This window comes from Macaca mulatta, chromosome 4, assembly GCF_049350105.2.
Source record: "Macaca mulatta isolate MMU2019108-1 chromosome 4, T2T-MMU8v2.0, whole genome shotgun sequence".
Taxonomy (NCBI): Eukaryota; Metazoa; Chordata; class Mammalia; order Primates; family Cercopithecidae; genus Macaca; species Macaca mulatta.
In genome coordinates, this window is record NC_133409.1 from 5,952,284 (window position 1) to 5,979,819 (window position 27,536).

General features: G+C 47.2%; 1 protein-coding gene and 1 long non-coding RNA gene across 2 annotated transcripts; one reads left to right on the plus strand and one right to left on the minus strand.

Moving 5' to 3' along the window:
* Positions 1 to 7,543: 7,543 nt before the first annotated feature.
* On the minus strand, positions 7,544 to 10,568 carry LOC144340704 (uncharacterized). Its single transcript, XR_013416972.1, has 4 exons — positions 10,515 to 10,568; positions 9,983 to 10,406; positions 8,582 to 8,648; positions 7,544 to 8,462 (listed from the first exon to the last, which is right to left on the minus strand). It is a non-coding gene; the product is annotated as an uncharacterized LOC144340704 (long non-coding RNA).
* TBXT (T-box transcription factor T) lies at positions 10,136 to 21,806 on the plus strand. The gene is made up of 8 exons (XM_015137661.3): positions 10,136 to 11,272; positions 11,772 to 12,036; positions 12,784 to 12,918; positions 13,744 to 13,805; positions 13,940 to 14,001; positions 15,910 to 16,086; positions 17,266 to 17,395; positions 20,867 to 21,806. Exons 1-8 carry the CDS (start codon positions 10,707 to 10,709, stop codon positions 21,138 to 21,140), a joined length of 1,671 nt encoding a protein of 556 aa, XP_014993147.3. The 5' UTR covers positions 10,136 to 10,706; the 3' UTR covers positions 21,141 to 21,806.
* Positions 21,807 to 27,536: the final 5,730 nt, after the last annotated feature.

The following is a 27,536-nucleotide window of genomic DNA, read 5'->3' on the forward strand; positions in this document are numbered from 1 at the left end:
ACATGGGAAGAAGAGAAGCAGCCAGTGCCTTGGTTTCCTCATCTCTAAGCGAGCCATCAGATCACTGCATGAGAAGGCTGTGAAAGTCCTTGATGACTGGGATAATTTTCTTAACGCGCTTGGAACCCAGGCCCTTCCAGCTTTCCCTCCTCCTACTCTGCCTTCCTTGAGGATCTGAATTACACCCCCCTGGTTTACCTCCAGTGCTATTACCTGGTGATGACCAGTCAAGGCTCTAGATTCCCACAGGAGGAAGTTCTGGCTCCCAGGTTTATGATCCTTATTTCTTTTAATTTAATTTTTTAAATTACTTTTTAAAAAATATATAAACTTCGTACCAAAATGCAAGTCAATAACTTCATCTAGTGCAATGTAAAAGCTAGAGGAAAGCTTGGCTGTGTTGGGTTTATTACAAAATGCTATGCACAAAAAACGTATTTTCTTTGTAAGCAAATAAAGTTTTAACGATATTTGAGCCACAAACTTCAACTTTAAAACCTGCCCCTTTTAGATAAGGTTTTTGAGTCTTGCTCTGTTGCCCAGGCTGGAGTGCAGTAGCATGATCTCGGCTCACTGCAACCTCCACCTCCCGGGTTCAAGTGATTCTCCTGCCTCAGCTTCCTGAGTAGCTGAGATTACAGGTGCACACCACCACATCTGGCTAATTTTTGTATTTTTAGTAGAAACGGGGTTTCACCGTGTTGACCACCGTCAAACGCCTTACCTCGTGATCCACCTGCCTTGGCCTCCCAAAGTGCTAGGATTATAGGCATGAACCACCGCATCCGGCCCTATGATCCTTGTTTCTAAAGAAGGCCAACGTGTGCTTTTTGGACAACCTTGAAAGCTCTGTAGGTTCACATGAGACCTGTGACTGGAAATGCAGGCGTGAGCCCTCTGCTGGTGAGCTCACCCAGTTCCATGACTCCATACCATCCGTGTCCTGCCAACTCCTGGATGTATCACCAGCTCGGACCTCAACCCTGAGTGCCAGGAGATCCCACGGCCTAATGGGCCCCTCCATGTGGATATGTCTCTCAACCTTCCACATTCAACCTGTCCAACAAACCCTGTGGGCTCTACCTTCAAAGTTTACCCAGGGTTCAACCGCTTCTCCCTGCCTACCTCACTGGGCCAAGGAGATGATGTGTCTTACTCTAATCGCTGCAGTGGCTCAATTAAGTTTCCTACCTCCAATCATGTCCCTGTCGTTCTCAACACAGCAGCCAGAATAAATCCCCTCCTGCATCAAATCACATCAAAAATCCAATTGTAATCTTCAATATTACATATTCCTGTGGACTGAATTGCAAGGGCACTTGGGAGAATTAAAAAGTTAATGAGCTATGGGGACGGAGCTAGGAGTCGCTAAAAATTTAGTTGTGTATTCTTCCATTCCATTGGCAATGAGTAAATGTCTACTGTGATACCTGGTGGATTACTGCTGTCATAGGCATGCATTTTTTAAAAAAGAAAAGGTTGCCACTTTTCCTCTTCCCCATCTGACCAGAAGACAAGAAAAGACTTAAGAAAAGAAAATAGCGTAAGTAGAATATAATCCTTAAACAATATTTTGAACTCCCAGAGAGATATACATACATTACTGTTTCCAAAAGAACACAGAAAATTTGTCAAACCTATTTATAGTGAAAGAACAAATGAGGCCGGGCGCGGTGGCTCAAGCCTGTAATCCCAGCACTTTGGGAGGCCAAGACGGGCGGACCACGAGGTCAGGAGATCGAGACCATCCTGGCTAACACGGTGAAACCCCGTCTCTACTAAAAATACAAAAAACTAGCCGGGCGAGGTGGCGGGCGCCTGTAGTCCCAGCTACTCGGGAGGCTGAGGCAGGAGAATGGCGTAAACCCGGGAGGCGGAGCTTGCAGTGAGCGAAGATCCGGCCATTGCACTCCAGCCTGGGCGACAGAGCGAGACTCCATCTCAAAAAAAAAAAAAAAAAAAAAAAAAAAAGAACAAATGGAGAGGAAAGCCAAAATGCATATAAAGAATTTCCTTGCTTGGGCAAGGTGGTTCACACCTGTAATCATCCCAGCACTTTGAGAGGCCAAGGCAGGAGGATCACTTGAGCCCATGAGCTCAAGATGAGCCTGGGCAACATAGCGAGAGCCTGTCTCTACAAAAAAATAAAAAATTAGCCAGATATAGTGGCATGCACCTGCGGTCCCAGCAACTTGGGAAGCTGAGTCAGGAGGTTTGCTTGAACCCTGGAGGCTGAGGCTGCAGTGAGCTATGACTGGGCTACTGCACTCCAGCCTCAGCAGCAAAGTGAGATGTGGTCTCAAAAAAAAAAAAATTATAGATCGGGCATAGCTTTTGAAGCTAAGGATGGGGGAAATAGCTGAGCATTCATCATTCAGTGCACGTGTTCTGTCTTTCTCAGGGAAGGTGTTCCCAGAAGCACATTTTGAGGGTGAAGAAGATACTAAAGGCCTCCATCTTCTGCAGGTCTGTTAATTGAAGCACCTTCTTCTAAAAGACTCAAAAAATAAGTCTGTGGTCCTAGGCCAGGCAGGCAGTGAACCAATGTATTTTAGAAGGACCATTCCTCACTTCAGGGTATAGCTGAAAACAATACCCAGAACTAATTTTTTAAACTTCACAAACCTTTGTATGGAGCCAACACTCCCACCTTATAAATTGTGAAAGAAACTTGGGCTAAAGATACCACATGATTTCCACATTTTAAGGCCACGGTTTACCTGATCTTTAGTCCTGTACTCTAGCCAACTAGCCAACTAGCCAACTATTTCACTATATGTATTTCCTGTTGTAATAATAAAATTCTCACATTTTTAGGTTTCAAGGTTTCAATTAGCTTTGGTCATCTTAACACAATTTTGCTTTCCCACAAACATGAGAAATATATGAAAATATGTGCTGTGCATTCAAACCTCTTCAGGCAGCACTGCACAAAGTTCCTGCGGCATCCCCCTGCTTTCCTTTCGTTGCCTCTCATCTTAATTCCTCTAACACTCAAATGAAGCACTGTAGTGATAACCGTGATACAGGTTTCTTTTTAAAGCCAGCTCCTGAAGTCAACTTGTTTGAACGTTATACATGAGCTGACAATCATACAATCATACAAGGAGTTAATCCTTGTCTTCCTATTCTTGTTTTGGAATTATCACAGTTCATTAGCATAATTTGGAATTCTAGTTACACACTAACTGTAACCTTGGGCAAACTTCTTCACCTCTCTGATGTACATTTCCTTTTATTGTGACCTTTTTTAAGGAGGGGGTTAACAGTACTGACTTCACAGGGTTCTTTGGAAACTCAGGATAATGTGTTTAGGCTTAAGCATGGTTTGGCATCTGTTTTTCTCTCTCGTGTCCACATCTGTGGTTATAGTTCAGCATCTCAGCCTGGATCGGAAGTTATTTACATAGTGAGATTTTCTTCCCCAGGCTTCTCTTGTCTTTCGATTACTAAACTTTTTTTAGATTTCAAAAGTAAAGTCAACTAGTTTCCCCACCACTTCTCTTTTCCAAACACACACACTTGAGTGCAAGCACACACATACACTCTCTCACACTCGAGTGCAAGCACACTCACACACTCACACTAGAGTGCAACCACACTCACACTCACATACTCACTCGAGTGCAAGCACACACACACTCAAGTGCAAGCACACTCACACTCTCACACACACACTCGAGTGCAAGCACACTCACTCACACTGGAGTGCAACCACACTTACACACTCACACTCGAGTGCAAGCACACTCACATTCACACACACTCGAGTGCAAGCACACTCATACACACTCACATTCGAGTGCAAGCACACTCACACACACTCACACTAGAGTGCAACCACACTCACACTCACATACTCGAGTGCAAGCGCACACACACTCGAGTGCAAGCACACTCACGCACACTCCCACTGGAGTGCAAGCACACCAGATTCCTTTCATATGTGGTTGTATGAATATGGTGGGTGAAAGAAAAAAACTTGTTTCTACTTTTCACATACTTTGCTTCTACTTCTCATATATTTAACCTAGTCTAATGGAAATGACCTGTGGTTAATAAGACAAATCAGAAATCGAAATGCCACTCAATCTTTTTTACTCTTTTCTCTGAGTTGCCTTATATATACAAGAGGGAATACTGCCTCTCATCAATGTCTAAATGGTAATGTATGCACAATTTCTCGCACACAATAGGCGCCAGTGAATGTCAGCTCCTTCTAGGGTTCTGGGGCTGGGACAGGTTGTCACCTTGGAGCTGTGAATGTCAGCTCCTTCTAGGGTTCTGGGGCTGGGACAGGTTGTCACCTTGGAGCTGTGAGTGTCCGACATAGAATGTGCTAATTCTAATTTCCAAATGAGCTTTTCTCCTCCGAGGTGTCTTTTCAGCCGAAGTCTTTGTGGTGGGAACCACTGATTCTGAATCTGTTCTCACAGGTGTGCTAAGTCCTTCCCCTTTGTCCCATTTTTACTATCAGTCTGGTACTTGATCTGTAGGGAGGACAGCCCTTTACTCCCCACCCCCATTGCAGCCTCAGTCCTAGCTTCCCTCCGAGCTTCTGTCTCTCACCCTTGTCCTCCCATTACCTCCCGACTGCAGCCTCCTCCCCTCTCTCCCGCCACTGACAAGTCCTTCTGCAGATTTCAGCTCTGTTCTGACCTGTCTTCCGTTTCTTCCACTAGCCTTCAATAGTCCTTTCAGAGTATTCTTATAATTCAGTCACTTTTTTTTTTGGTTCATAGTCTTTGCCTACAGTATTGATGGGAATTTCTATAGGAACCCTCTAAAAGTGCTCCATTTCCAGAATTATTGCAAGTCTCTTCTAGAGTTCTTCCTGCCGGTTCCGTTGAGGGTATTGCAATCCCATCCATTTCCGCCCCTGTTTGATCTCATCTCCTCCTAGTTTATGTTCCCTCACCACATACTCAGCACTTGGTCTCACCTAACATTTCCTGCCAGGCTTCACCCCTCCTGCCGTGACGTCCCACTTGTTCTTATTAAATAGGCGATTGTGACTTTTGAGTCTCTACTGTTATTCAAATTAGACTGTCTTCTCTCAGTTTGTTGATCTCAAGTTTGCTCCAGATTCGTACACTTTATAAACCTTGTAGGTTCTCCTTCCTCAGGTGCCCAGGGCTCTGTGGGTCCTGCAGCTCCACTCGACCTTCCTGAGTATCCCTTGTTCTTCAACAGTAAGAGCTACCTCCCTCCACTCTGGGGCCAAGCCCCACCCCTCTGCTCTCCCCAGTGTCCTCTGGGGAGCTCCTGCTGGTTTCTCCCACCCCTGCTTCCTCCGGCAAGTGTCAGGCCCTGGTGCAGGGCTCAGAGCCTGCCTGCCCTGCGGATCCCTTCAAAACAGTGATCACAGCATGTTCTGATTAGGGACATCATGTCAACCTTTCCTGCTAAATGGTGATTATAGAAGTTGGAGCTGGTCCAGCCGGAGTATGTGTGTGTGTACATCTACCCGCATTTATTTCCAACATTCTTTTCTGCCAGATAATTTGTGGGGCGCTTCGTACTTTATTCAGGGCCAAAGTAGGATTTTTCAAAATTAGTTGTAGAGGAGGGAGAAAGAAAATTTCCAGTAGTATGACATACATAGGTATATAAATATGAATTAAACGATTGCATGGGGTCCCCAGTCATGATTACTGGAGTCATTTTCAGCCTGCAAGCATATTTCTGCCTTCTCATCTTCAAGCTTCCCTTGGAATAGCTCACGCGTAGTAATTCTTAAGGTCTCATTTAATACACAATTTTCACAGGAAACCCTTCCTTTACTCTCTCCAAAACACCTGACTATTTGAATCCATGAGCGGGTTACTAGAGAAAGACCCTTGGAGTTTCAGAGGCATCCTACATTTTAGTAAATGTGAAGGACTGATGTTTTGTTCTTGATGAAAGTGCTCAGTAGCATATGTCCAGTGGATCTGAGTACACTGCTACTGCTTCTTCTTAGATAGACTTGCTACTGCATTTCCATGTTGCCAACACAGCCACTCAGTGACGGCCTGCTGAGTCCCTGTCATGAGTCAGGGGCTGGTTTCACTGTGAATAAGGCAGGCTCCACACCTCTTTCTTCCCAATGTGGCTGTGAAAGAGGCATCCATCCAGGGCGCCTGAGAGTGCAGCCCTGCGGGAGGCATGCTGGGCAGTCACCCCTATATAAGAGGAGGAGGAAGGAAAAGAAAAGACTGTGGAGACTCCCAGAAAGGGCTGAAAGGGAAGCGGGGAAAGCGATTATTCAGAAGACACAGAGGAAAAGCAGCCTTGGGAAAAAATAAACCATGAGTACCAGAAGATGCAGAGAATCACGACCTCTAAGAAACAGAAACAGGACATCAAGAAGCAAAAAGGCTGCTCTAGAAGACAATGGAATAAGATGACAAGGGACGCCGAGGAAATAAGGATTACCAGAAAACTGAGGCTACAACAGAGAAATAAAATCTGCATTGGAGGCAGTAAAAACCAAAAGTGACATGGAGGCGAATTGACAGAGTGGTGTGGAAAAAACATTTCACAAGCCATTTAATATATGCAGAAAGATCTAAGAGCCGAAACAACACCGGGGGAGGAGGCGGGAGAATAGGCAAGGATCCTCAGATTTGGAAGTACAGATAGCCCCTGAAGTGGAAACAGTACTCACCGTGATACCAACCAGAACTAAAGAGACTTGTTGAGTTGGAAAGGGCTTTTCCTGTATGCCAAGCAAAATCAGTAGAGGCAGATTCCCACTGAAACACATCACCAAGAAACTTATCCACAAGGGATTGAAAAGATTAAGTATCTGGGCAGAAAAACTCAAGCTACCCTTCTCTATGGAGGAAGAGATCAAAAGCCAGCAGCCCACAGATTTCTCCTCTGGAACCTTGAATTCCAAAGAGATGGAGCTGAAGCACTAGAGTTTTAAGGAGAAATGTTTGGGATTGTCACATTCCCAAACATTCAACTAGGCAGGTTGGTTTGTTGTTAATGTGTGAACTCCTGTCACTAAAACAACCACACACTGTCATGTGTGACAAAGCCCACTGACTCCAAAAAAATAGCTTGGATGGGATCTGGTTCTGAGATGCAGCCTGAGGCTGACAATCATCCCTGCGTCCACACAGCATGGCCACAGCCTCCCTGCAGATCAGGGAGCACCTCACCAAGCCTTCTCCCCAGAGCAGCAGGGAGGGGCCGGCTGTGCACAGGGTAGGATCCTTGTCCTGAGAGGAAGACTTTAAAAAACCAAGTCTCTGTTCTTTCCCACAAAACTACAACCATCCCAAACAACCCACTGGGCTTTTAAAATTTTTCAGTGGTAAAGGTCTAAAGAATTATGTTACACACCTTTGAAAGCAATAACAAAAGCCATTGGGCTTCTTTTAATGGGAAAGACAAATAAACCAATTGGTGGCAGAATTATTGGCCATGAGACACGGCTGTTATCTCTAATGTAGAACTTGTGAATGTTTGTGTTCAGTCCGCTTAGTCAGTGTGGGAGAAGGAGCTCATGAGAAGAACAAAATGAAAAAAAGACGAGGAACACACCCCAAAATATGAACATTGCTTAGTGCTTAAGGTTAGCATTTATATACATAGAGAGATATAAACATACAGCCAGCCCTCCATAGCTACAGGTTCCATATCCGTGGTTGGTTGAATTGATAGAAAACATTCGAAACTCCCTCTCCCAATAATAAAAGAATAAAAATTACACAAAATTTAAAAAACACAGCACGACTACTATTTGCATAGCGTTTACATTGTATTAGGTATCATAAAGAATCCAGAAGTGATTTAAAGTTCATGGAGGAAGTCCATAGGTTATATGCAAATACCACGCCAAGAAACTATGGCATCCCTGGATTCTGCCATCTTTGTAGGTCCTGGAACCAATCCCCCACAGATACTAAGGGTGACTGTTTTACATGTATATGAAGACAGATACATACATAATACTTCTACAAGGAGTGCATACATAATCAGGAAAGAAATTCATTTTTTTTCTTGCAGAAAGAAAGGGACTAGAGTATGGCGTAAGAGGCGCGCGAGGCTGTCCTCCACCCCTCCTTGAGCCTGTTATAGCTTCACTGTTGCCTGCTCCTGAAGATAAATGGCTTTGCTTTTTCAGAAGGGATTGGGCCCAGGAAAACTGCTTCTCTGGGAGTCGAGTGGGGTGTGTGTGTGTGTGTTTTCTTATAAAATGTTTCAAGCATGTTTTCGGTGAGACAGTTGTATCCTGAGGCCCAGCCATAACGCTTTGTCCTGTTTTTCTCTGAATGGCTGGGCTTCCCAAGAAGAGAGATAAACCCTGGGAGCGAAACAGCTGGCGGTGCCTCTGCCCTTCTTTCCTCCCAAGGAAGCGCATTGTTATTAACTGGGAATTCTTTATAGCCGGGCTGGAGGAAGTTTTTGGCTGTAAACTGTCATGCACTGCAGCCTTCGCTGAAAAGGCGGAGGGAGTGGGCCTGGTCCTGGGAACTGAGGAACAAAGATCAGAAAATCAGCCACAGAAAGGGGAGGAAAAAGAACCGTTAGAAAGCGAAGACAGGTGACACTACACAAGTGCTGGCCAAAGTCGGTGACTTCCAACCTCTACCTCCCCCGACTTGGGTGGTTCAGTTCCTGGGTCGTACTCTTCAACGCTTCGGACATTCTCTCTGGAAAGAAGAAATTTTATTACGCATGTTAGAAACGGAACATTCTTTCCTGCTGAGGTTGTATTCTTATTTGGCCGTGCCCCTCCTGTTCGGAACAATTTTAGAGGGATCTGCTAAATCCTCCAGTCTTCTTTGGCGCTTCCCGACTGTGGGAAAAGTGGCCGCGACTCCGTCCGAGCGCAGGGAAGGATTTGGCCTTCGGGACACCGCAGAAGAGGTTTCGATCTCGTGCCTGAGGTTCCGAGGCCCTCAATTGCCCGGGACCCACCCTCGTTCCTCCTTCACCTCCCCTCCACTTTTCCCTTTTATCCTATCCTTCGGAGGCCCTGGGCCAAAGCGATTACCTCTTAGACATTTTAATACCCGGAGTAAGGAGAGTGACACGCACCACGCTCTCCGCCAAAGCCCATGGCCCGATGGGCCAATGAAGGCGTGTTAGGAGGGTCCGGCATCAGGAGCAAATGAGGTCCTTTTGGTGCCTCTTTCCAGAAGGAGCGTCCCCCCTTGGGTCAGCCCCTTGGGAATATCCATGCATCCCAGACAACAAAAGACCCTGAGAAATGCGGACCGAGACAAGCCGCCCCGGCTTCCTGGCTCATCGGTCCAAGTTGGAGAAGGGCCTGAAGGAGCCGTGTCCCCCCGGGGCGGCAGGCACCCTCTCCCGGGACTGGCTCCTGGGAACCCTCCGCACACCGCTAGGCGGGTTGATCCCTCGAGTCCCGGGCGGGGATCCCTCGGGCGGCTTCCCCAGCCATTCCCGACCCCGGAACGAGCCGGGCTGGGCGAGGGGCAGGGGGCAGTGGGGACTTAGTGCGGGGCGCAGATACCATATCCGCGGGAAAGCTCCCTTGCTGGGGCTCAAGACTCCTCTGAACCCGCTGCCCCACCGGATGCCCCGACTTTCTCCAGAGGGGCTGGGGCTGAGGTGCCCGCCCAGGAGACAGGGAAACTGAGGCTGCTACCCCAGGCCCTCGTCCAGCGAATGGCGAGGTGTGCAGAAGCGCAAAGCCAGGCCTTGGAAGCGGGAGCTTCTGCCTCCTTCCCCCTTCCTGGGCTCCCGTTTTAGGAGGAATGTTACTGTTTAAAGAGACCCCACTGAACTATTTCCTGCTCATTGTCACCTCTCCTTCGCTCTCCTCGCGTAAATTCTCACCGAAAGGTAATAAAACAACCGCTGTTGACACCGCTTGGCGCTGGGCCGGGCGCGGAAAGCGCCCCGAGTCCCGCTCGTCAGGGACCACCCCGCTAGCCCCGACCCTCTCCCACCTTCTGCGAAAGCAATGACACAGCAGAAACCACGCACACGCCTGGGCACACTCGGTGCGCGCGCAGACCTCGGCATCAAGTCCTGTTTTTATAAGGGAGCGAGGAGGACACTTCCCAGAAGGGGTCGTTTTGCTTTTGCTTATTTCCATCCATTTCCCTCTCTGCGCGCGGAGCTTCCTTTTCCAGATGGTGAGAGCCGCGGGGACACCCGACGCCAGGGGGGGCTGATCCACGATCTTGGGTGTTCGTGACGCCGCCTGGGGCTCCGTGAGCGAGGGACGTGTGGGGACAGGTGCACCGGAAACTGCCAGACTGGAGAGTTGAGGCATCGGAGGCGCGAGACCAGCACTACTGGGGCGGGACGAGCGCGGCGCATCCCGAAGCCCGGCCGAGTGCGCTAGTGCCTGGGAGGGGAGGGAGGCGCGCCTGGAGCTGGGACAGGTGAGGCCGCGCGGAAGTTACAGGCTGGAGCGGCTGCGGGATCCGGGCGCGCTGGAAAAGCGAGCAGGATCCCGCGCGCGGGAATCGGGGAGCATCGCAGGCTGCCGGGCCGCCCCTCGCGGAAGTGTGGGCTGGGGCGGGCCGGGGCGTCCAGCTCACCTTCCTCCCGGGCTTGCCCCGCCGCTTTGATGGAGGTGCAAACATTTGGGGAAGGGCGGGGGTGTAGGGGCTGGGCCGGGGCTCGGAGGGCTGGGGCCCAGGATTTACATGAAACAGGCGTGCGGGAGCCCATTGTTGGCCCCCGGCCTCCCAGACCCGCCCGGCCGGGTCTGATATGGCCGCTCTCGGCCAATGGGCGGCTGCCCGGCACTTCAAAGCGTGCGCGGCCCAATCCGCCGAGCCCCCCATCGCTGCCGCCGCGGCTCTATTTATGGGGAGGGCACTGAATTTCGGTCCCCAGAGACCTACTCTAGTAGAGCCTTGGGGAGTTCAAGTGGAATAACCTCTCCCCACCCCTCTACCCCTGTCCCCTCCCCCCACGTCTTGATCCGCGCCCTCCTCCCGGGTCTGTGCTGGGACCCGGGAGCCGTCACAGGTCTCCGCCCGAGGGGCCCCTTTTCTCGGAAGGGCTGCGGCCAAGAAGGGGGAGGGTGGCTCTCAAGTAGAGAGTCTGGGCTTCGGGGACGGCGGGGAGGGGAGCCGGACAGGAGGATGAGCTCCCCCGGCACCGAGAGCGCGGGAAAGAGCCTGCAGTACCGAGTGGACCACCTGCTGAGCGCCGTGGAGAGCGAGCTGCAGGCGGGCAGCGAGAAGGGCGACCCCACGGAGCGCGAACTGCGCGTGGGCCTGGAGGAGAGCGAGCTGTGGCTGCGCTTCAAGGAGCTCACCAACGAGATGATCGTGACCAAGAATGGCAGGTGGGTGCGCGTCCGGAGCCCGCGTGCACCGCGCTCTTCAGCGCCTGGGCATCCTGGGGGGCCTGGCAAGTTCCTGGAGGTCGAACTCTTTTTCTCCTGGAGGAGGGCTTTGTGTTTGCTCCCGCTCTGGTTAACTCCCTGGAGTGCATTTCTGCAAGCCCCTCTTTTGGGGTTTTCTCCGCGGAAGCTTGGGGAGGAGGAACGCGCACCCCAGGGTCCCGACCTCGAAGGCATCCGCCTGTCTCCTTGGGTTGTGGTCTCCAGCATTGAAACTCTTTGCCAGGTCCTCTCCGCCCTTGCCTCCCGAGGCCGTGGAGATGGTGGGAGGCCACCCGGACCTGGTAGGGCTCGGGGAAAGGGGAGCTTGGGAGTCACCCTTGGACGTTCCCCAGGGGGCTCCTCCAAGCCCCGAAATAACAGAGGCCTCTGTGCCCAGTTTCTGCCTCTGGCCTACCCGGTCAGTGTCGGGGTCCTTCTGCGCCCGCCCCGTGTTTTCCAGGCGGATGTTCCCGGTGCTGAAGGTGAACGTGTCTGGCCTGGACCCCAACGCCATGTACTCCTTCCTGCTGGACTTCGTGGCAGCAGACAACCACCGCTGGAAGTACGTGAACGGGGAGTGGGTGCCCGGGGGCAAGCCGGAGCCGCAGGCGCCCAGCTGCGTCTACATCCACCCCGACTCGCCCAACTTCGGGGCCCACTGGATGAAGGCTCCAGTCTCCTTCAGCAAAGTCAAGCTCACCAACAAGCTCAACGGAGGGGGCCAGGTAGGTGTGCGGAGCCCACCAGGTCTGGGACGAACTAGGGGGGTCCGCGCTACGCTTCTTCTCCGGAGTTGTGGGAAGGGACGCTGCTTGAACGGGAGGTGACGTCTGCCCTGGAGAAACTGCCACAGCCTTCTCTAATAAGGCCTTTAGTGCTGTTTATACTAAGCTGATAACATCCACGCCTGGCGAATGGGGAGCGGGAGCACTCCCCTTTGAAGGTCTGGAGCTTTGGGGGAACTTCTGTGCCTAGTCCTAAACTCTCCTAGGGGTGGAAAAGATATCAGCCTTGATGGCAAAGTCGCATTTAAATTTAAACATGCGCCACAGTACTTACTGCGTGGAGTCTGAACAAACTTGTAAAGTCGTGCTTTTCTAAAGAACATTCTTCAGTCGGGATTGTTCCTGGAAGACCCCAGGTTAGGCAAGTTGCAAACAAGCCCAGGCTTTTAAAAATGTCTATAGCCTTCCTGGAAGCCTTAGTACTTTATTCCACCAGGTGAAAGGATTTTGTGACGAGCATTCATTACTTTTAATGGTGTGTAGCATCTCCCATCCCGTTTCCAAACAAGCTGTGGGAATAGCACATATACACCGCGGAGAAGCCTCCCCTGGTAGAACCCCACTTCCCTCAACAGTAGAGACACTTTCCTGGGATCCAGAGGACTTTCTGCATCCTGGAGAAATGGAAGTTTTGCCGTTTTAACGCAGGACTTTCAGTGCCACCAATCCTGTATCTGTCTCCCTCAGATCATGCTGAACTCCTTGCATAAGTATGAGCCTCGAATTCACATAGTGAGAGTCGGGGGTCCACAGCGCATGATCACCAGCCATTGCTTCCCTGAGACCCAGTTCATAGCGGTGACTGCTTATCAGAACGAGGAGGTGAGAAGGACAGAGGGGGATTGCTTTCCCGGTGTGCTGCTCGGTGGAGATTCTGGGGGAGTGGGGAGACGCGCTAACCGCACCCAGAGCTCGGAAGGCTTCCTGCCCCTTCAAATAATTTTCCATAACTTGAAATGGAAGCACAGGGGACAACTGTTTAAAATAAGTCCCTATTCAAAATTTTCCCCTTGAATTCTCCATGAAAGTGTGTAAAACTAGAAACTTCTCAATGCTCAAAATCAAAAGATCCATAAAGCATTCAGATTAAATGGTGTGAGAATTTCTTGAGAACAAGATTTGAGTGAGAGAGGGGCATGTCCTTTCTTGGAAATCTTCCCCAAAAGGTGGGGTGGGGGGGCAGGCCCTCAAATCTCTGCAATGTGAAGACTCAACTAGATACAAGCTACTGCATAGGTGCCTGTAAATTTATCCCTAAGCCCAACCCCAAAGTACTGCAAATTGGGGATTAGTTGGATACCGTTGTTGGTGTTGACCGAAAACTAGAACTTCCAGGTCACTATTTCCTGAGCGGCCCCAGCTTATGTTTTCAGCCATTTTTGATTTATACACATGGAACATTGTTAGTGGTAGGTTAAATTTATTGTGAATCCCACTCAGAACATTGACACTGAAAATTTTTCATAAACGTGCTACTCTTTACAATTACTTTATTTTCAGTTCCAAATAGAAAACTGTATGTGGAAAGAAGTCTGATTATATTTGAGTATTGAAAAGTGGTACTGGCGTCTCTCAATTTCTTGGTGCCAAGTTAAATTCCCTGACTGATAGGGAATATATTAGTAAATGCAATTTCTTGTTTTTCAGATCACAGCTCTTAAAATTAAGTACAATCCATTTGCAAAAGCTTTCCTTGATGCAAAGGAAAGGTGAGAGAATTCTAACTATAAATACCCTTGGGCAAAGAAGTATGCAGAAAGATGATGTTGCTGCACACCCTCTTTTCTGAATTTCCTTCTTTTTGACAATTCGATATACTTTTTTTTTTTGTTTGTTTCCATAGAAGCGATCACAAAGAGATGATGGAGGAAACCGGAGACAGCCAGCAACCTGGGTACTCCCAATGTACGGTTTGTTGCACTCTGTCATGGCATTCTGTGTCATCCGGACTAGACTTGCTGAGAGCTGGGAAGTGGAGATGGAGAAGACAAGGGGGTTTCTGGGTGCACCTGAAATGTGAGATCACCTTTTTGTCATTCAAGGCTCTTTGCCCTGTGATGTTGAAGCTGTGTTGCCCATCTAACCTCTGCTCTAACTGGGGCTGTGGATACTCTCCTTAGTGCTTTTGTTTTGCCCTCAGGCAGCTGCCACCATGCCTGGGGTGGATCATTGAGACCTAGCTGGGTGTTTACACTCTCCTGTATTGGGCAACAGGAGAATCTAGCTCATTACATCCTCTTTTAGGCTTTCATTAATGGTTGAAGAGCCATTTTTCCAGTGACGCTTAGGAACAAAATTTTTCCTTAGCCCTTTGGTTCTACGAATGACTCACCAGCTCCTGCTGGTTTTGGTGGAAACAGTGGCTCTGAGGATGAGAGAGTTGGATTTAAGTCTAGCTACCTCTAGGAGTTCCTGGAGTCAGAGTGCAGGATAGAGGATTATATAGCAGCATCTGTTGGGAGAAACTCTCTGTCTCACCCTAGGCCGTCCTCTCCACCCTGGGAAGGGACTTGGAGATGTTAAATAATGAATGCGGTAGCGCTGGCTGGTCAAGAGGCTGGATGAATCAACAGGGCACACTCCTCCTTACACAGGCGTTTTCTATTCTGAATATATTTTTCATCATTTCCTAGGCTGATTGAACAACCAGAAGGGCAGTCACTTGAGCAGAGTGAGCCACTGCTCTGGCCAGGGCTGGCTGGGCAGCGAGGCACGTCTGCACCCTTCCTTTCAGTGCTGCCTGGAGAATTGTTAGTAGTTTGGAAATTGAAGCCAGAGTTGTTGTCCCCCTAGGGGTTGCTTTTTCTCATTCAAAACAACAAAGCTTAAAGAGTATAGAAGAGGCTGGGCACGGTGGCTTACGCCTGTAATCCCAGCACTTTGGGAGGCCGAGTTGGATGGATCATTTGAGGTCTGGGAGTTCGAGACCAACCTGGCCAATATGGTGAAACCCCATCTCTACTAAAAATACAAAAATTGCCAGGTGTGGTGTTGGGCGCCTGTAATCCCAGCTACTTGGGAGGCTGAGGCACAAGAATCCCTTGAACCTGAGAGGCAGCGATTGCAATGAGCCAAGATCACACCACTGCACTCCAGCCTGGGTGACAGAACAAAACTCCCAGTCTCGGAGGAGAAAAGATGAGTGGAGAAGAAATTGTAGTTTTAGAGGAAGGAAGGGGAGTCTTGCAAGCACTTTCTGATTCTCCTGGGGCGAACGGGGGGAGGCTAAAGCAGGAGAGTGAGCAGTAAAGGGGTCTATCCCCAGCTAGGAAGGCAGCTCCCAAGTCTCTGTGGGTGGTAGGAGGAGAAGGGGAGGGCACCCTTGTCTAAGCACCACCTCACCTCTCAGCGTCTCTCACCTGCTCTCTGCCTGTGGTTACATTGTATTCATGCTCAGGGGAGGAAAGCTGACCTGCCTTGGGGAATAGTAAATCTCAAAGCAATCCAGAGGATTCTCAGGAGGAAACAGCTTAGGTTGCCTGAGGCCAGGCTCCTGGGTTTACTCAGGTAGGATTGGAAGCCTTGGGTAACCTGTGGTAGTGAGTGTGGGGCTGATGGCCTCAGAGGTCTTGAGGCGGACTGTGTCTTAAGTATGAGACACTCAGGGTGCTTCCTCCATCAGGGGTCCCTGAGGGGAAGGTGGGAAGTCCCTGGCCTGTGCTCTGCTCTCTGGAGTGGTGGAGGGAGAGTCCCTGGCCTGCACTCTGCTCTCTGGAGTGATGGAGGGAGAGTCCCTGGCCTGGGCTCTGCTCTCTGGAGTGGTAGAGGGAGCACTAATGCTGGTTACTCAGCTCTCTCTCTCTTTTCTCACAGTAGGGGGGTGGCTTCTTCCTGGAACCAGTACCCTGTGTCCACCTACAAATCCTCATCCTCAGTTTGGAGGTGCCCTCTCCCTCCCCTCCACGCACGGCTGTGACAGGTACCCAGCCCTGAGGAGCCACCGGTCCTCGCCCTACCCCAGCCCCTATGCTCATCGGAACAATTCTCCAAGTGAGTCCTAAGCCTCATTCTGCCAGGGGTTGGTGGGTGGCCGCAAGACCACTTTGGGAAAGGCATTCTGCAGGGGTCTAGAATCTAAAAAAAAAAGAGATGGTTTCCTGGAACCCACACCCAAGCCCAGTTTTTTAGTAGCTCAAGAGATGACCTTCAGTTTGTGTCTATACCACTGCCACCGCTGGCAGAGCAGCCACAGAGACCCAGATCAGAGGCTTGCATCCTTGCCTGGGCCTTAGAGCTGGTGCTTCAGCTTTTGAAAATGAGAGATTCCTGGGCCACTCCACAGAACCATGGTTGATCCTTATAGGAGGAGAGCCCAGGTTCGAGTCTTTTATGAACCTCTCTAAAGTGACAATGATGAGCAGCTAGGCTCAAGAATTCCTGACTAGACGAGCGATTCCCTAAATATGGTGCCCAGGCCAGAGCCTCAGCACCACCCGCGAGTGGGCACTGTCTCAGGCCTCACCCCAGACTGACAGGCAGCAGCTCTCGGTGGAACCTGCAATGTGTGCTTTCAAAAGCCCCCCAGGCCATTCCGATGCATGCTCCAATATTAGGAACACTGGGATAGACCATAAAGATCCCCTGGCCTAATTCTCTCCATAACACTGTATATGTCTAGACTTAATTTTGTCTGACTCCAAAAGAAGGAAAATAGCTAAAGAACACCATAAAACAATTAAGCAATTAAAGCTGATTTGAAATGAAAGGACCTTATTGGGTTAGGAAGTCATTGGGACTTGTTCAACCAGAGGCTAGACTCCGAGGCAGGAAGGTCTTAGTTCTAATTTTGCCTGGAGTAATGGTTTCTATCGCCCATTCTTATGAAGTAATCACTGGAAAAAAGGCAGGGTAAATATATATTTATTTTTAAATATAGGTAATTCCAAGTCGAGTGATTGTAAGATTCAATGTCTGCAGGGCATCTACTGATACGATGATAAGGGAAAAAGCTTGGGTTACCAGGGTATGCTTTCAAATACATACATTTGGCAATAAATCTTAGTCCCTGATAACCACATAAAAACTAATGGATTGTTTTCTATAGTTAATGTCCCAGGTACATTTTGTTGTCAGTGTTAGGTAGCTTCAGTTATCGGTGATATTTCACTGTACTTTCTTGTTCTTGGAAGACACCATCTATAATTGCAGTTTCTTACCTTCCCCCCTTAGCCTGTTCTGACAACTCACCTGCATGTTTATCCATGCTGCAATCCCATGACAATTGGTCCAGCCTCGGAATGCCTGCCCATCCCAGCATGCTCCCCGTGAGCCACAATGCCAGCCCACCTACCAGCTCCAGGTAATGTATGTCCAGGACATGGTGCAAAGCATCCTGGGAGCTCTGCCTGTGACCTCACGCTGTTCCCATTCCTATGGGCCCTGAGTCCTTATTCTCCTTGGCCCCTGTGGGTGGTTGGGTCTTTATTTAGAATTCTGTATTAGCCAGCTATGCCCAGGGATCGCAGGTGACATGACTGCGGAGTTCCTGTTTGCAGTCTGTTTGCTGGAAGGATTGGGCTCCTTTACAACCGAGGTGTGGAATGGGAGCTGTGCTATCCCATCCCTGAATGAAACCAGGGTCCCCATCCTGGTTCTGCCACTTACTGGTTCATGTGATGGACAAGTCTCTTAGCTTCTCTGAGCCTCAGTTTCCTCACATATAAAAGGAAGGTGGTAAAAAAAATAACCCAGCCTCGGCCTGTCTCCTACAGGGTTGTTGGGATCAGTAGGCAGAGCTTAAGGAGATATTTTCAGAACCTTTTCCAACAGGAGCTATTAAATTAAGGAAATAAATGTGTTGGCTTTTCTATGGATACAGGATTGAAGTCTTTAATGTATGTGCTGGCTAACTGGTAACGAACGATGACTATGTTGTTACCAACTTGCAAATTATGCAGAGGGAGAATGGCTTAAAAATCAAGCAGGCTGGTAAATGTCTTACATTTCTTCATAGGATGAATATAAAAACCTAAAATACCAAAGCTAGACGTCAACCCTCATTTTCCAGGGAGGAAGGAGGGCCAAAGATACTAAATGACTGGACCAGCTCACAGCAGAGCAAGCCTGGAATTAAGTGATCTTGACCTCAAAGGCAATGCACTTCATTTTCTAGAATACCAAAATATGCCTGAGATCTTAATTCTTGTCTAGAAAACAGTTCCTTCATAATAAGAATTCCATTGCCTGTGATTAGAAACAGAGCAACAATGCATAAACAAGGGAAGCTTTCATGGGCCTCAAGAGCATCGCCCCAGAAGCCTGCACCCGATCAGATGACCGGCACACTGCAAGCTGCTGACAGGGGCCCCACCCAAGGGTCTCAGTGTGGCTCTAATTGGGCATCTTAGAACCTGAAGCTTTCATCTATAAAATGGCATAATAATCTGCCTCGATTAACTCAGACTTGTTTAACAGTGTGGTGATGCAACATAAGGTCTCATTATTCACTTACAGAAAGACAAGATTATTTCCCAAAATAAAATCTTATCATAATTGAATACTATCCACTTCCATGTGCTTAGACTGGAGAATTCAGTAGTCATTTCCACCTTCCTCATTTTACACGTTGAGAAACGCAGCCTCATAAGTAGTCTCGGGCGAAGTGTAATGCGACAAAACTAGGTAAAGGAGGAACTGGGGATGGCTTCCTAGTCTGACTGCCAGATGCTTTTCTTGCTGCCAGGCACCATGCTAGCACACCTATGTACTGAACAGGACGAAGTGCAGGGAACTGTGTCTGGACTGGAGTTACTCTAGGGAATGTCTGCTGCTTAGTGTTTTAGGAGAGGCCGGTCTTCATTGTGAGAATGACTGCAGTGTTGGGGGTGGGGTGTGCTAGATAAAAACATGTGTACTTAAGCCCATCCTCAGTAACTTTTGATTGAGAATATCCGAAAAGTTTTCTTCTGAATGAGAGTGCAAAACTACTGGTCTGAGTCTTTCTTTTCTGTTTTGTTTGTTTGTTTGACGGAGTTTCGCTCTTGTTGCCCAGACTGGAGTGCAATGGTGAAATCCCAGTTCACTGCAATGTCTGCCTCCTGGCTTCAAGTGATCCTCCTGCCTCAGCTTCCCAAGTAGCCGGGATTACAGACATGCACCACCATGCCCAGCTAATTTTTTTGTATTTAGTAGAGATGGGGTTTCACTATGTTGGTTAGGCTGGCCTTGAACTCCGGACCTCAGGTGATCCACCCACCTTGGCCTCCCAAAATACTGGGATTACAGGCATCACCCACTGCGGTCTGAGTCTTTCACAGGGAAACTTAACAGCGCTCTTCCATGAGCTCTGAATATGTGAATAATCTTTTCAGTCATCTTCCTGATGATTTTGTTTCTTATTAATAGATACGACAGTAATTTCTTTTATTATTATTATTATTATACTTTAAGTTCTAGGGTACATGTGCATAACGTGCAGGTTTGTTACATATGTATACTTGTTCCATGTTGGTGTGCTGCACCCATCAACTCGTCAGCACCCATCAACTCTTCATTTACATCAGGTATAACTATCAATGCAATCCCTCCCCCCTCCCCCCTCCCCCCTTCCCCCTCCCCATGATAGGCCCCGGTGTGTGATGTTTCCCTTCCCAAGTCCAAGTGATCTCATTGTTCAGTTCCCACCTATGAGTGAGAACATGCGGTGTTTGGTTTTCTGTTCTTGTGATAGTTTGCTAAGAATGATGGTTTCCAGCTGCATCCATGTCCCTACAAAGGACACAAACTCATGTTTTTTATGGCTGCATAGTATTCCATGGTGTATATGTGCCACATTTTCTTAATCCAGTCTGTCACTGATGGACATTTGGGTAGATTCTAAATCTTTGCTATTGTTAATAGTGCCGCAATAAGCAAACGTGTGCATGTGTCTTTATAGCAGCATGATTTGTAATCCTTTGGGTATATACCCAGTAATGGGATGCCTGGGTCATATGGTACATCTAGTTCTAGATCCCTGAGGAATCGCCATACTGTTTTCCATAATGGTTGAACTAGTTTACAATCCCACCAACAGTGTAAAAGTGTTCCTATTTCTCCACATCCTCTCCAGCACCTGTTGTTTCCTGACTTTTTAATGATTGCCATTCTAACTGGTGTGAGATGGTATCTCATTGTGGTTTTGATTTGCATTTCTCTGATGGCCAATGATGATGAGCATTTTTTCATGTGTCTGTTGGCTGTATGAATGTCTTCTTTTGAGAAATGTCTGTTCATATCCTTTGCCCACTTTTTGATGGGGTTGTTTGTTTTTTTCTTGTAAATTTGTTTGAGTTCTTTGTAGGTTCTGGATATTAGCCCTTTGTCAGATTAGTAGATTGCAAAAATTTTCTCCCATTCTGTAGGTTGCCTGTTCACTCTGATGATAGTTTCTTTTGCTGTGCAGAAGCTCTTTAGTTTGATTAGATCCCATTTGTCAATTTTGGCTTTTGCTGCCGTTGCTTTTGGTGTTTTAGACATGAAGTCTTTGCCCATGCCTATGTCCTGAATGGTACTACCTAGGTTTTCTTCTAGGGTTTTTATGGTATTAGGTCTAACATTTAAGTCTCTAATCCATCTTGAATTCCTTACTCCCTATACGATACGACAGTAATTTCTATACATCACAGGATGTGCTTGTGAATCCTGTAATAATCTGGAGAAAATGACGGTTTGAAAGAAAAAACGTCCTATCACACAGTCACTCCGAATGGGATTTCTGGTGTGTTTTTCCGTCCTTAGCTGGCCTGCAGCCCCTGCCCAGGCCCTGCTCACTGGTGTCTTTCTGTTGCAGTCAGTACCCCAGCCTGTGGTCTGTGAGCAACGGTGCCGTCACCCCAGGCTCCCAGGCAGCAGCCATGTCCAACGGGCTGGGGGCCCAGTTCTTCCGGGGCTCCCCCGCGCACTACGCACCCCTCACCCATCCGGTCTCGGCGCCCTCTTCCTCGGGATCCCCACTGTACGAAGGGGCGGCTGCGGCCACAGACATCGTGGACAGCCAGTACGACGCTGCAGCCCAAGGCCGCCTCATAGCCTCATGGACACCTGTGTCGCCACCTTCCATGTGAAGCAGCAAGGCCCAGGTCCCGAAAGATGCAGTGACTTTTTGTCGTGGCAGCCAGTGGTGACTGGATTGACCTACTAGGTACCCAGTGGCAGTCTCACGGGTTAAGGAAGGAAATGCAGCCTCAGTAACTTCCTTTTCAAAGCAGAGGAGAAGCACAGGCCGCGCTGTTCCCCGGAGTCCCAGCACCCCTTGCTCACACCTGCAGTAGCGGTGCTGTCCCAAGTGGCTTACAGATGAATCCACCTATGGAGATGCTGCAGTCGGCCCAACCTGATTCACAGTGAAAAGATGTTTGCCAGGGTCCAGAGACTTTTTCTGGTGTATTTCTCATACGCTGTATTGGCAACTTTGGCACACCAGAATTTGTAAACTCCACCTGTCCTACTTTAGTGAGATAAAAAGCACACACTCTTAATCTTCTTCCTTGTTGCTTTCAAGTAGTTAGAGTTGAGCTGTCAAGGACAGAATAAAATCATAGTTGAAGACAGCAGGTTTTAGTTGAATTGAAAATGTGACTGCTCTGCCCGCTAGAATGTGTGTATTTGGAGCACATGTAGCTAATCTCTTGTGTTGTTAAACTATAACTGTTTCATACTTTTCTTTTGACAAAGTAGACAAAGACAATCAGCAGAAAGCATTTTCTGCAAAATAAATGCAATATGCAAAATGTGATTGGTCCAGTTATTAGTCAAGCCTCTCCTTTTGTGAGTATTTACTGTTTATTGTAGCTGGTGGTAAAGACCTTATCCCCAAAATGCATTTTAATCTATTACTGACTTTAATATTGTATCTAATTTGTTGCAAAACTGGAAGTGAAATTTGCATAGACTTAGTGCTAATTGCCACAGCAATTTAAAAGATGTCAAATAATATTTAAGAGATTTACATCGAATCATGAATGACATGGATAACGACAGAACCTAGAACATACTGATGGCTTCAAGATGAATATAGGATGTCCACCCTATTCAAGCTAAAGTACTGTACATAAAATAAATGGATAAAAAACCACCATTTGTCAATGTAAAGCGTAGTTACCATAGTACTTGGAACAAAATGGCATTTGTAAATGTCTTTCCCACTGCTTTTTCTCAAAAGCAAAACAGAACTGCAATGGTGCTAGATTGGGACAATTTCTCCATCTAGTGGCAGAATCCTTAATGTTGACCCTACTTCCAGCTTAGTATTCCAAATCTTGTATTCCTTACTATTCCAAGTATACCTTAGTATTCCTTAGTATTCCAAGTTACAGGTGGCCAGTAGGTTAGAGCTGGGTTCCTAATGCAGGAGTGTCAAAGCGGCATTATGAATATACTAGCAACATGGACATTAATGGTTAAGTTAAAAGGTTCAGGGGTTTGAAACTGCCCACAGGCATAGCAAAAGTTGTTTTTTCCAAGTCAGCATTGCTGACTTTACCGCTTGTCCAACTCTGACTTCTTTAGACTCCACTTAACAGTTCTAGGACAAAGTGGTGTTTTGTTTGTTTGTTTGTTTTTGCCTTATTGAGTATAAACCCAGAACTGAAGTGTAAATAGCTAGCTTTTTAGCATCATTTGTGCCTGCTTTCCAAGAGGGATGTGCTTATTGTAAGTTTTCATTTAAAAGTTTTTCTTGGTTTTACTACTACTCATTTGGCAATACCCTCAAATCAGGAGATTGATTGATGTATTTTGGGAGAATATATTGAGTAAACCCACTGTCCAGGTAGCGTTGGGAAGTAGAACTAGTTCCAGTCATCTGGACTGTGGCTTCTAATTGCATAGGTGCTGGTTCTGCTGGAAGAGGGCTGGGGGACATTTGAGAAGGGGTTAAGGGCAGGCAGTGCCACCCTGTGATCCCAGTGTCCGGTGATCCCTCTGCACAGTCCACCAGCTCACCGAACACTTGTCCATCTCCATGACCCTGACTGCCCGGGTTTTGTATTTTCAGGGTCTGTTCCAGTGCTGGCCCCTTTGTGGACGTCAGCGATGCTAGTGTGGGAATAAGAGGAAAACGTTGCTGACTGAGCTTGGGCAGCGGAAGCGCACAACTGGGGAACGTGGCCCCACTGTGGAGGCTGTAGGGAGACTGAGTCACATGCCCCTTCCCTGGGACCTTAAGCTCTGAGGTTGGGGGGAAGACCGTTTTCACACGTGGAAGATAGATGATGACTTGAGAGTCTGAGTTTCTAAAGATGCCCCAGAGTTCAAATTCTAGGAATTAACATTTTAATAATTCAAACAGGGTCTTTTTGGTTATGCAATGTGGGCAGTGGCAGCTGTATACTGGAAAGAGCCTGGAATTTGGTATCAAAGGCCTGGATTTCGGTGTTCATTTGGCTTACTTGCTATGAGACCCTAGGAAAATTATCTACTCCAAAACTTCAATCTTCTGAACTGTAAAAATGGGGAAGAAAATGCTTAACCATCAGGGTGGTTATAAGTAACAAAAGAAATAATCGCCGGGAGCGGTGGCTCACAGCCTGTAATCCCAGCACTTTGGGAGGCCGAGGCAGGCGTATCACCTGAGGTCGGGAGTTCGAGACCAGCCTGAACAACATGGAGAAACCTGTCTGCACTAAAAATACAAAGTTAGTCGGGCGTGGTGGTGCACGCCTGTAATCCCAGCTACTCGGGAGGCTGAGGCAGGAGAATCACTTGAACCTGGGAAGTGGAGGTTGTGGTGAGCTGAGAACCATTGCACTCCAGCCTGGGCAACAAGAGCAAAATCTCTGTGTCAAACAAACAAACAAAATATAATCTCAGAGAGTTAGACATCGCAGTTAAGATTCTGAGCCCATAAGGCTCATTGTAAGCCCAGCTCTGTTTATGAAGCCCTTATAATAAGATGCTTCTGCATATGAGAAACTCACATGAAGCTCTCAGGCTTCCTGCCCCAATTTGGAATGCACATCCCTCATGCATGCTGGGAAATTCCTATGAATTAGCCTGACATTCAGGTGAGTGCTGAACGACCCATGACCAAAGAATATTTAGTTCACTCTTTAACACGGAATTATACAATCTGAGCACCATGTCCTAGTGGTTTCAGTGGAACTGACCAATATGTAAGGTGGGAGTGATCTTTAAACCCGCAACTGTTTTAGTATCTGTGACCTGATCCCGTTTTTTATTTTTTTTATTGTCTTTGTAACCAGGTCTCCATCTGTTCCCCAGGCTGGAGTGCAGTGGCCTGATCATAGCTCACTGCATCCTAGAGCTCCTGGGTTCAAGCGATCCTCCCACCTCAGCTTTCCAAGTAGCTGGGACTATGGGTGCACACCATCACATCCGGTTAATTTTTAAAGTTTTTTTTTTTGTAGAGATGTAGCCTCACCATGTGGCTCAGGCTGGTCTCAAACTCCTACACTCAAGCTATTCTACCACCAAGGACGTCCAAAGTGCTTGGGGTTATAGGTGTGAGCCACTGCTCCTGGCCTCTGATCCTTTTATTGTATATATTTTCCTCTGGGAAGAGATAGTAGTGGTATATAGGAATTATGATTTCTAGAAAGACTTTTTTTTTTTTTTGGAGATAGGGTCTTACTCCAGTCACCTAGGCTGGAGGGCAGTGGTGTGATCTTGGCTCACTGCAGCCTCCACTTCCCAGGCTCAAGCGATCCTCCCACCTCAGCCTCTGGAGTAGCTGGGACTACCCGCGCACACAACCACGCCCAGCTAATTTTTGTATTTTTTGTAGAGGCGGGGTTTCACCATATTGCCCAAGCTTGTCTTGAACTCCTGAGCTCAAGCGATGCACCTGCCTCAGCCTCTCAAAGTGCTGGAGATACAGGTGTGAGCCACCTCACCCAGCCAAGAAAAAAATATCTGAATCATGCGTTTAAAAGGTGAATTTGATGAATACATTCCTAGTTAGGAATATGGGCAAGTCAATATGTGGCATCTGTACAAAGATTAAGACAGTTTACTTATAATCAGGTTTAAAACAGCCTAATCGTTAAAACTAGAAGCTAATAGAAAGTTAAAGAGATCCACTACTGTGTTAGTCATGGTTCTTCAGAAAAACAGAACAAATAGGAGATAGATGCTATGTATTTGTACTTATGTTTAGATTTCTATATACGGAGAGGTTTATGATGAGAACTGGCTCATGCAGTTATGGAGGCCAGTAAGTCCCACCATCTGCCATCTGCAAGCTGGGCAGCGAGGAAAGCTGTCGGCGTAATGAGTCCAAGCTGAAAGGCCTAAGAACCAGGTGTGCAGTGTCTTGAGTACAGGCAAAGATGACCGCTCCGCTCAGGCAGAGAGAGCGAACTCAGCCTTCCTCTGTCTTTTTGTGCTAAATGGCCCTCAATAGATTGGAAGCTGCTCACCCACACTGGGGAAGGTGATCTTCACTCTATCTACCAATTCAATACTAACCTCTTCCAGAAATGCCCTCAGAGACACCTAGAAACACTCTCTTACCAATTCTCTGGGCATTTTTTAGGCCAGTCAACTTGATGCATAAACTTAACCATTGCAAAACCCCAAATCTATTTTCTAGCATACTATTATATTTTAGAAAGTCTTAGTGTATTACTAAACAGGAAAATTATGGTGCTGTATAATATAGATACTCCACTTATTATGACAACCTACTGAGAAATATGAGTGGTTTGATATTAAAGCTCCTCTCCAATTTCCAAGGCAATAGCTTTGAGAATAAAAGCTTATTTTTCTTATATTTATGCTTATAATTCTAATATCTTTCTTATCATTAAAAAGAAGAGGCTACGCTAGGCATGGAGGCACACACCTGTAATCCCAGCACTTTGGGAAGCCAAGGTGGGAGGATTGCTTGAGCCCAGGAGTTTGAGACCAGACTAAGCAACATGGCAAGACCTTAGCTCTCTCTCTCTCTCTCTATATATATATATATAGATATATAGATATATATTTGGCAGGTGTGATAGGACATCTGTGGTCCAAGTTACTCAGGAGACTGAGGTGAGAGGACCACTCGAGCCTAGGAGATCCAGGCAGCAGTGCCATGATTGTGCCACTGAACTCCAGCCTGGGTGACATGCGTCTCAAAAAAAAAAAAAAAAAAAAAGAATTCCAAAGAAATAAATAATTATACAAGTATCATATAATGAGACTGCAAAAATTTAATATTTCTCAGTTTGGGAATTTTCTTCTTTGATATATATTCATGTAAGCCAATTATTGGTAAATCAACTTTCTAAATTGAAATCCTTTAAAAGCGATTATGTTTCATCTTTGTAACAATGATGCACTGGAGGATATAGAAATGAAAATACAGAGATGACATCTTTTGATCCATTTAGAGACTTGTACAATAAACAATATGTCAAGTTTTGTCTGTAACATTTAAATTTCCTATACTTTCTTTTAGGAAACCCTCTCAATGTATCATTACCCCCTAAAGCTATCATTATCTAAAACAGTACTGGAGGAGGCTATGCATATTTAATGTAAACCTGAGTCTACCATTAAGGTTAGCCATTATCTAAATACCTAGAGGCTAAAGCCAACCCATTATTTGGGCACACATCAGCAAAATAAAAGCTTACTATTATATGCCACTCGGTTATTGTGGCTGTTTGGTCAATTGCCGTCTTCCAGGAAAGCCTGTTCATCAAACAAAGCTGATTTTATTAGACAGGAAGGGATAACATCACCTCTATAGTTATAGTTGTGTCTAAAACAAGGGAAATCAGGATTTGAGAATCTAGGTCCTACAATTTAATCAGACACTGCAAGGCGGAGAATCAGTTGGTATTTGGTGGAGGTTAGGACACAGCTCTGGGGTGGAGGCTGCCGTGGGTGGGGTCCTGGAGTGAGTCTTGATGAGAAACTATTTCAGTTGGCCCAGTTTCATCCTCCAGGTGCAAAGTATGTCCTGGAGCAAGCAGCTATTTTTTTTTTTGTTTTTTTTTTTTGAGATGGAGTCTCGCTCTGTGGCCCAGGCTGGAGTGCAGTGCTGCAATCTCGGCTCACTGCAAGCTCCGCTTCCCAGGTTCACGCCATTCTCCTGCCTCAGCCTCCTGAGTAGCTGGGACTACAGGCGCCTGCCACCGCGCCCAGATAATTTTTTGTATTTTTAGTAGAGACGAGGTTTCACCGTGTTAGCCATGATGGTCTCGATCTCCTGACTTCGTGATCTGCCCGCCTCGGCCTACCAAAGCTATTTTTTTTTAATGCATAATTTCAGTATTTAACATAAACAGTGAAAATCAATCCTAGTCTCATACTGCTTAAAACAGGGACAGAAAATTCTGTTGGTTTTAGTTTCCGTTATACAGCAAAAGCTAATTGCTACAGATGGTCACACAAAAGACAACTGCAATATTAACTCTTGGCATTCATTAGTAGTTTAATTGTTATAAACAACAACACTTGTTATTTTCAACTTATACATATGTCGGTAGATAAAACAAATAACTATAAGA

Bases quoted from the DNA above. Each gene is read 5' to 3' on its own strand.
- TBXT (XM_015137661.3), top strand. From the start codon at position 10,707: ATGGGCGGCTGCCCGGCACTTCAAAGCGTGCGCGGCCCAATCCGCCGA. The intron at 12,037-12,783 runs GTAGGTGTGCGG...TGTCTCCCTCAG, and splicing joins AGCTCAACGGAGGGGGCCAG to ATCATGCTGAACTCCTTGCA. The intron at 14,002-15,909 runs GTACGGTTTGTT...CTTTTCTCACAG, and splicing joins GCAACCTGGGTACTCCCAAT to TAGGGGGGTGGCTTCTTCCT.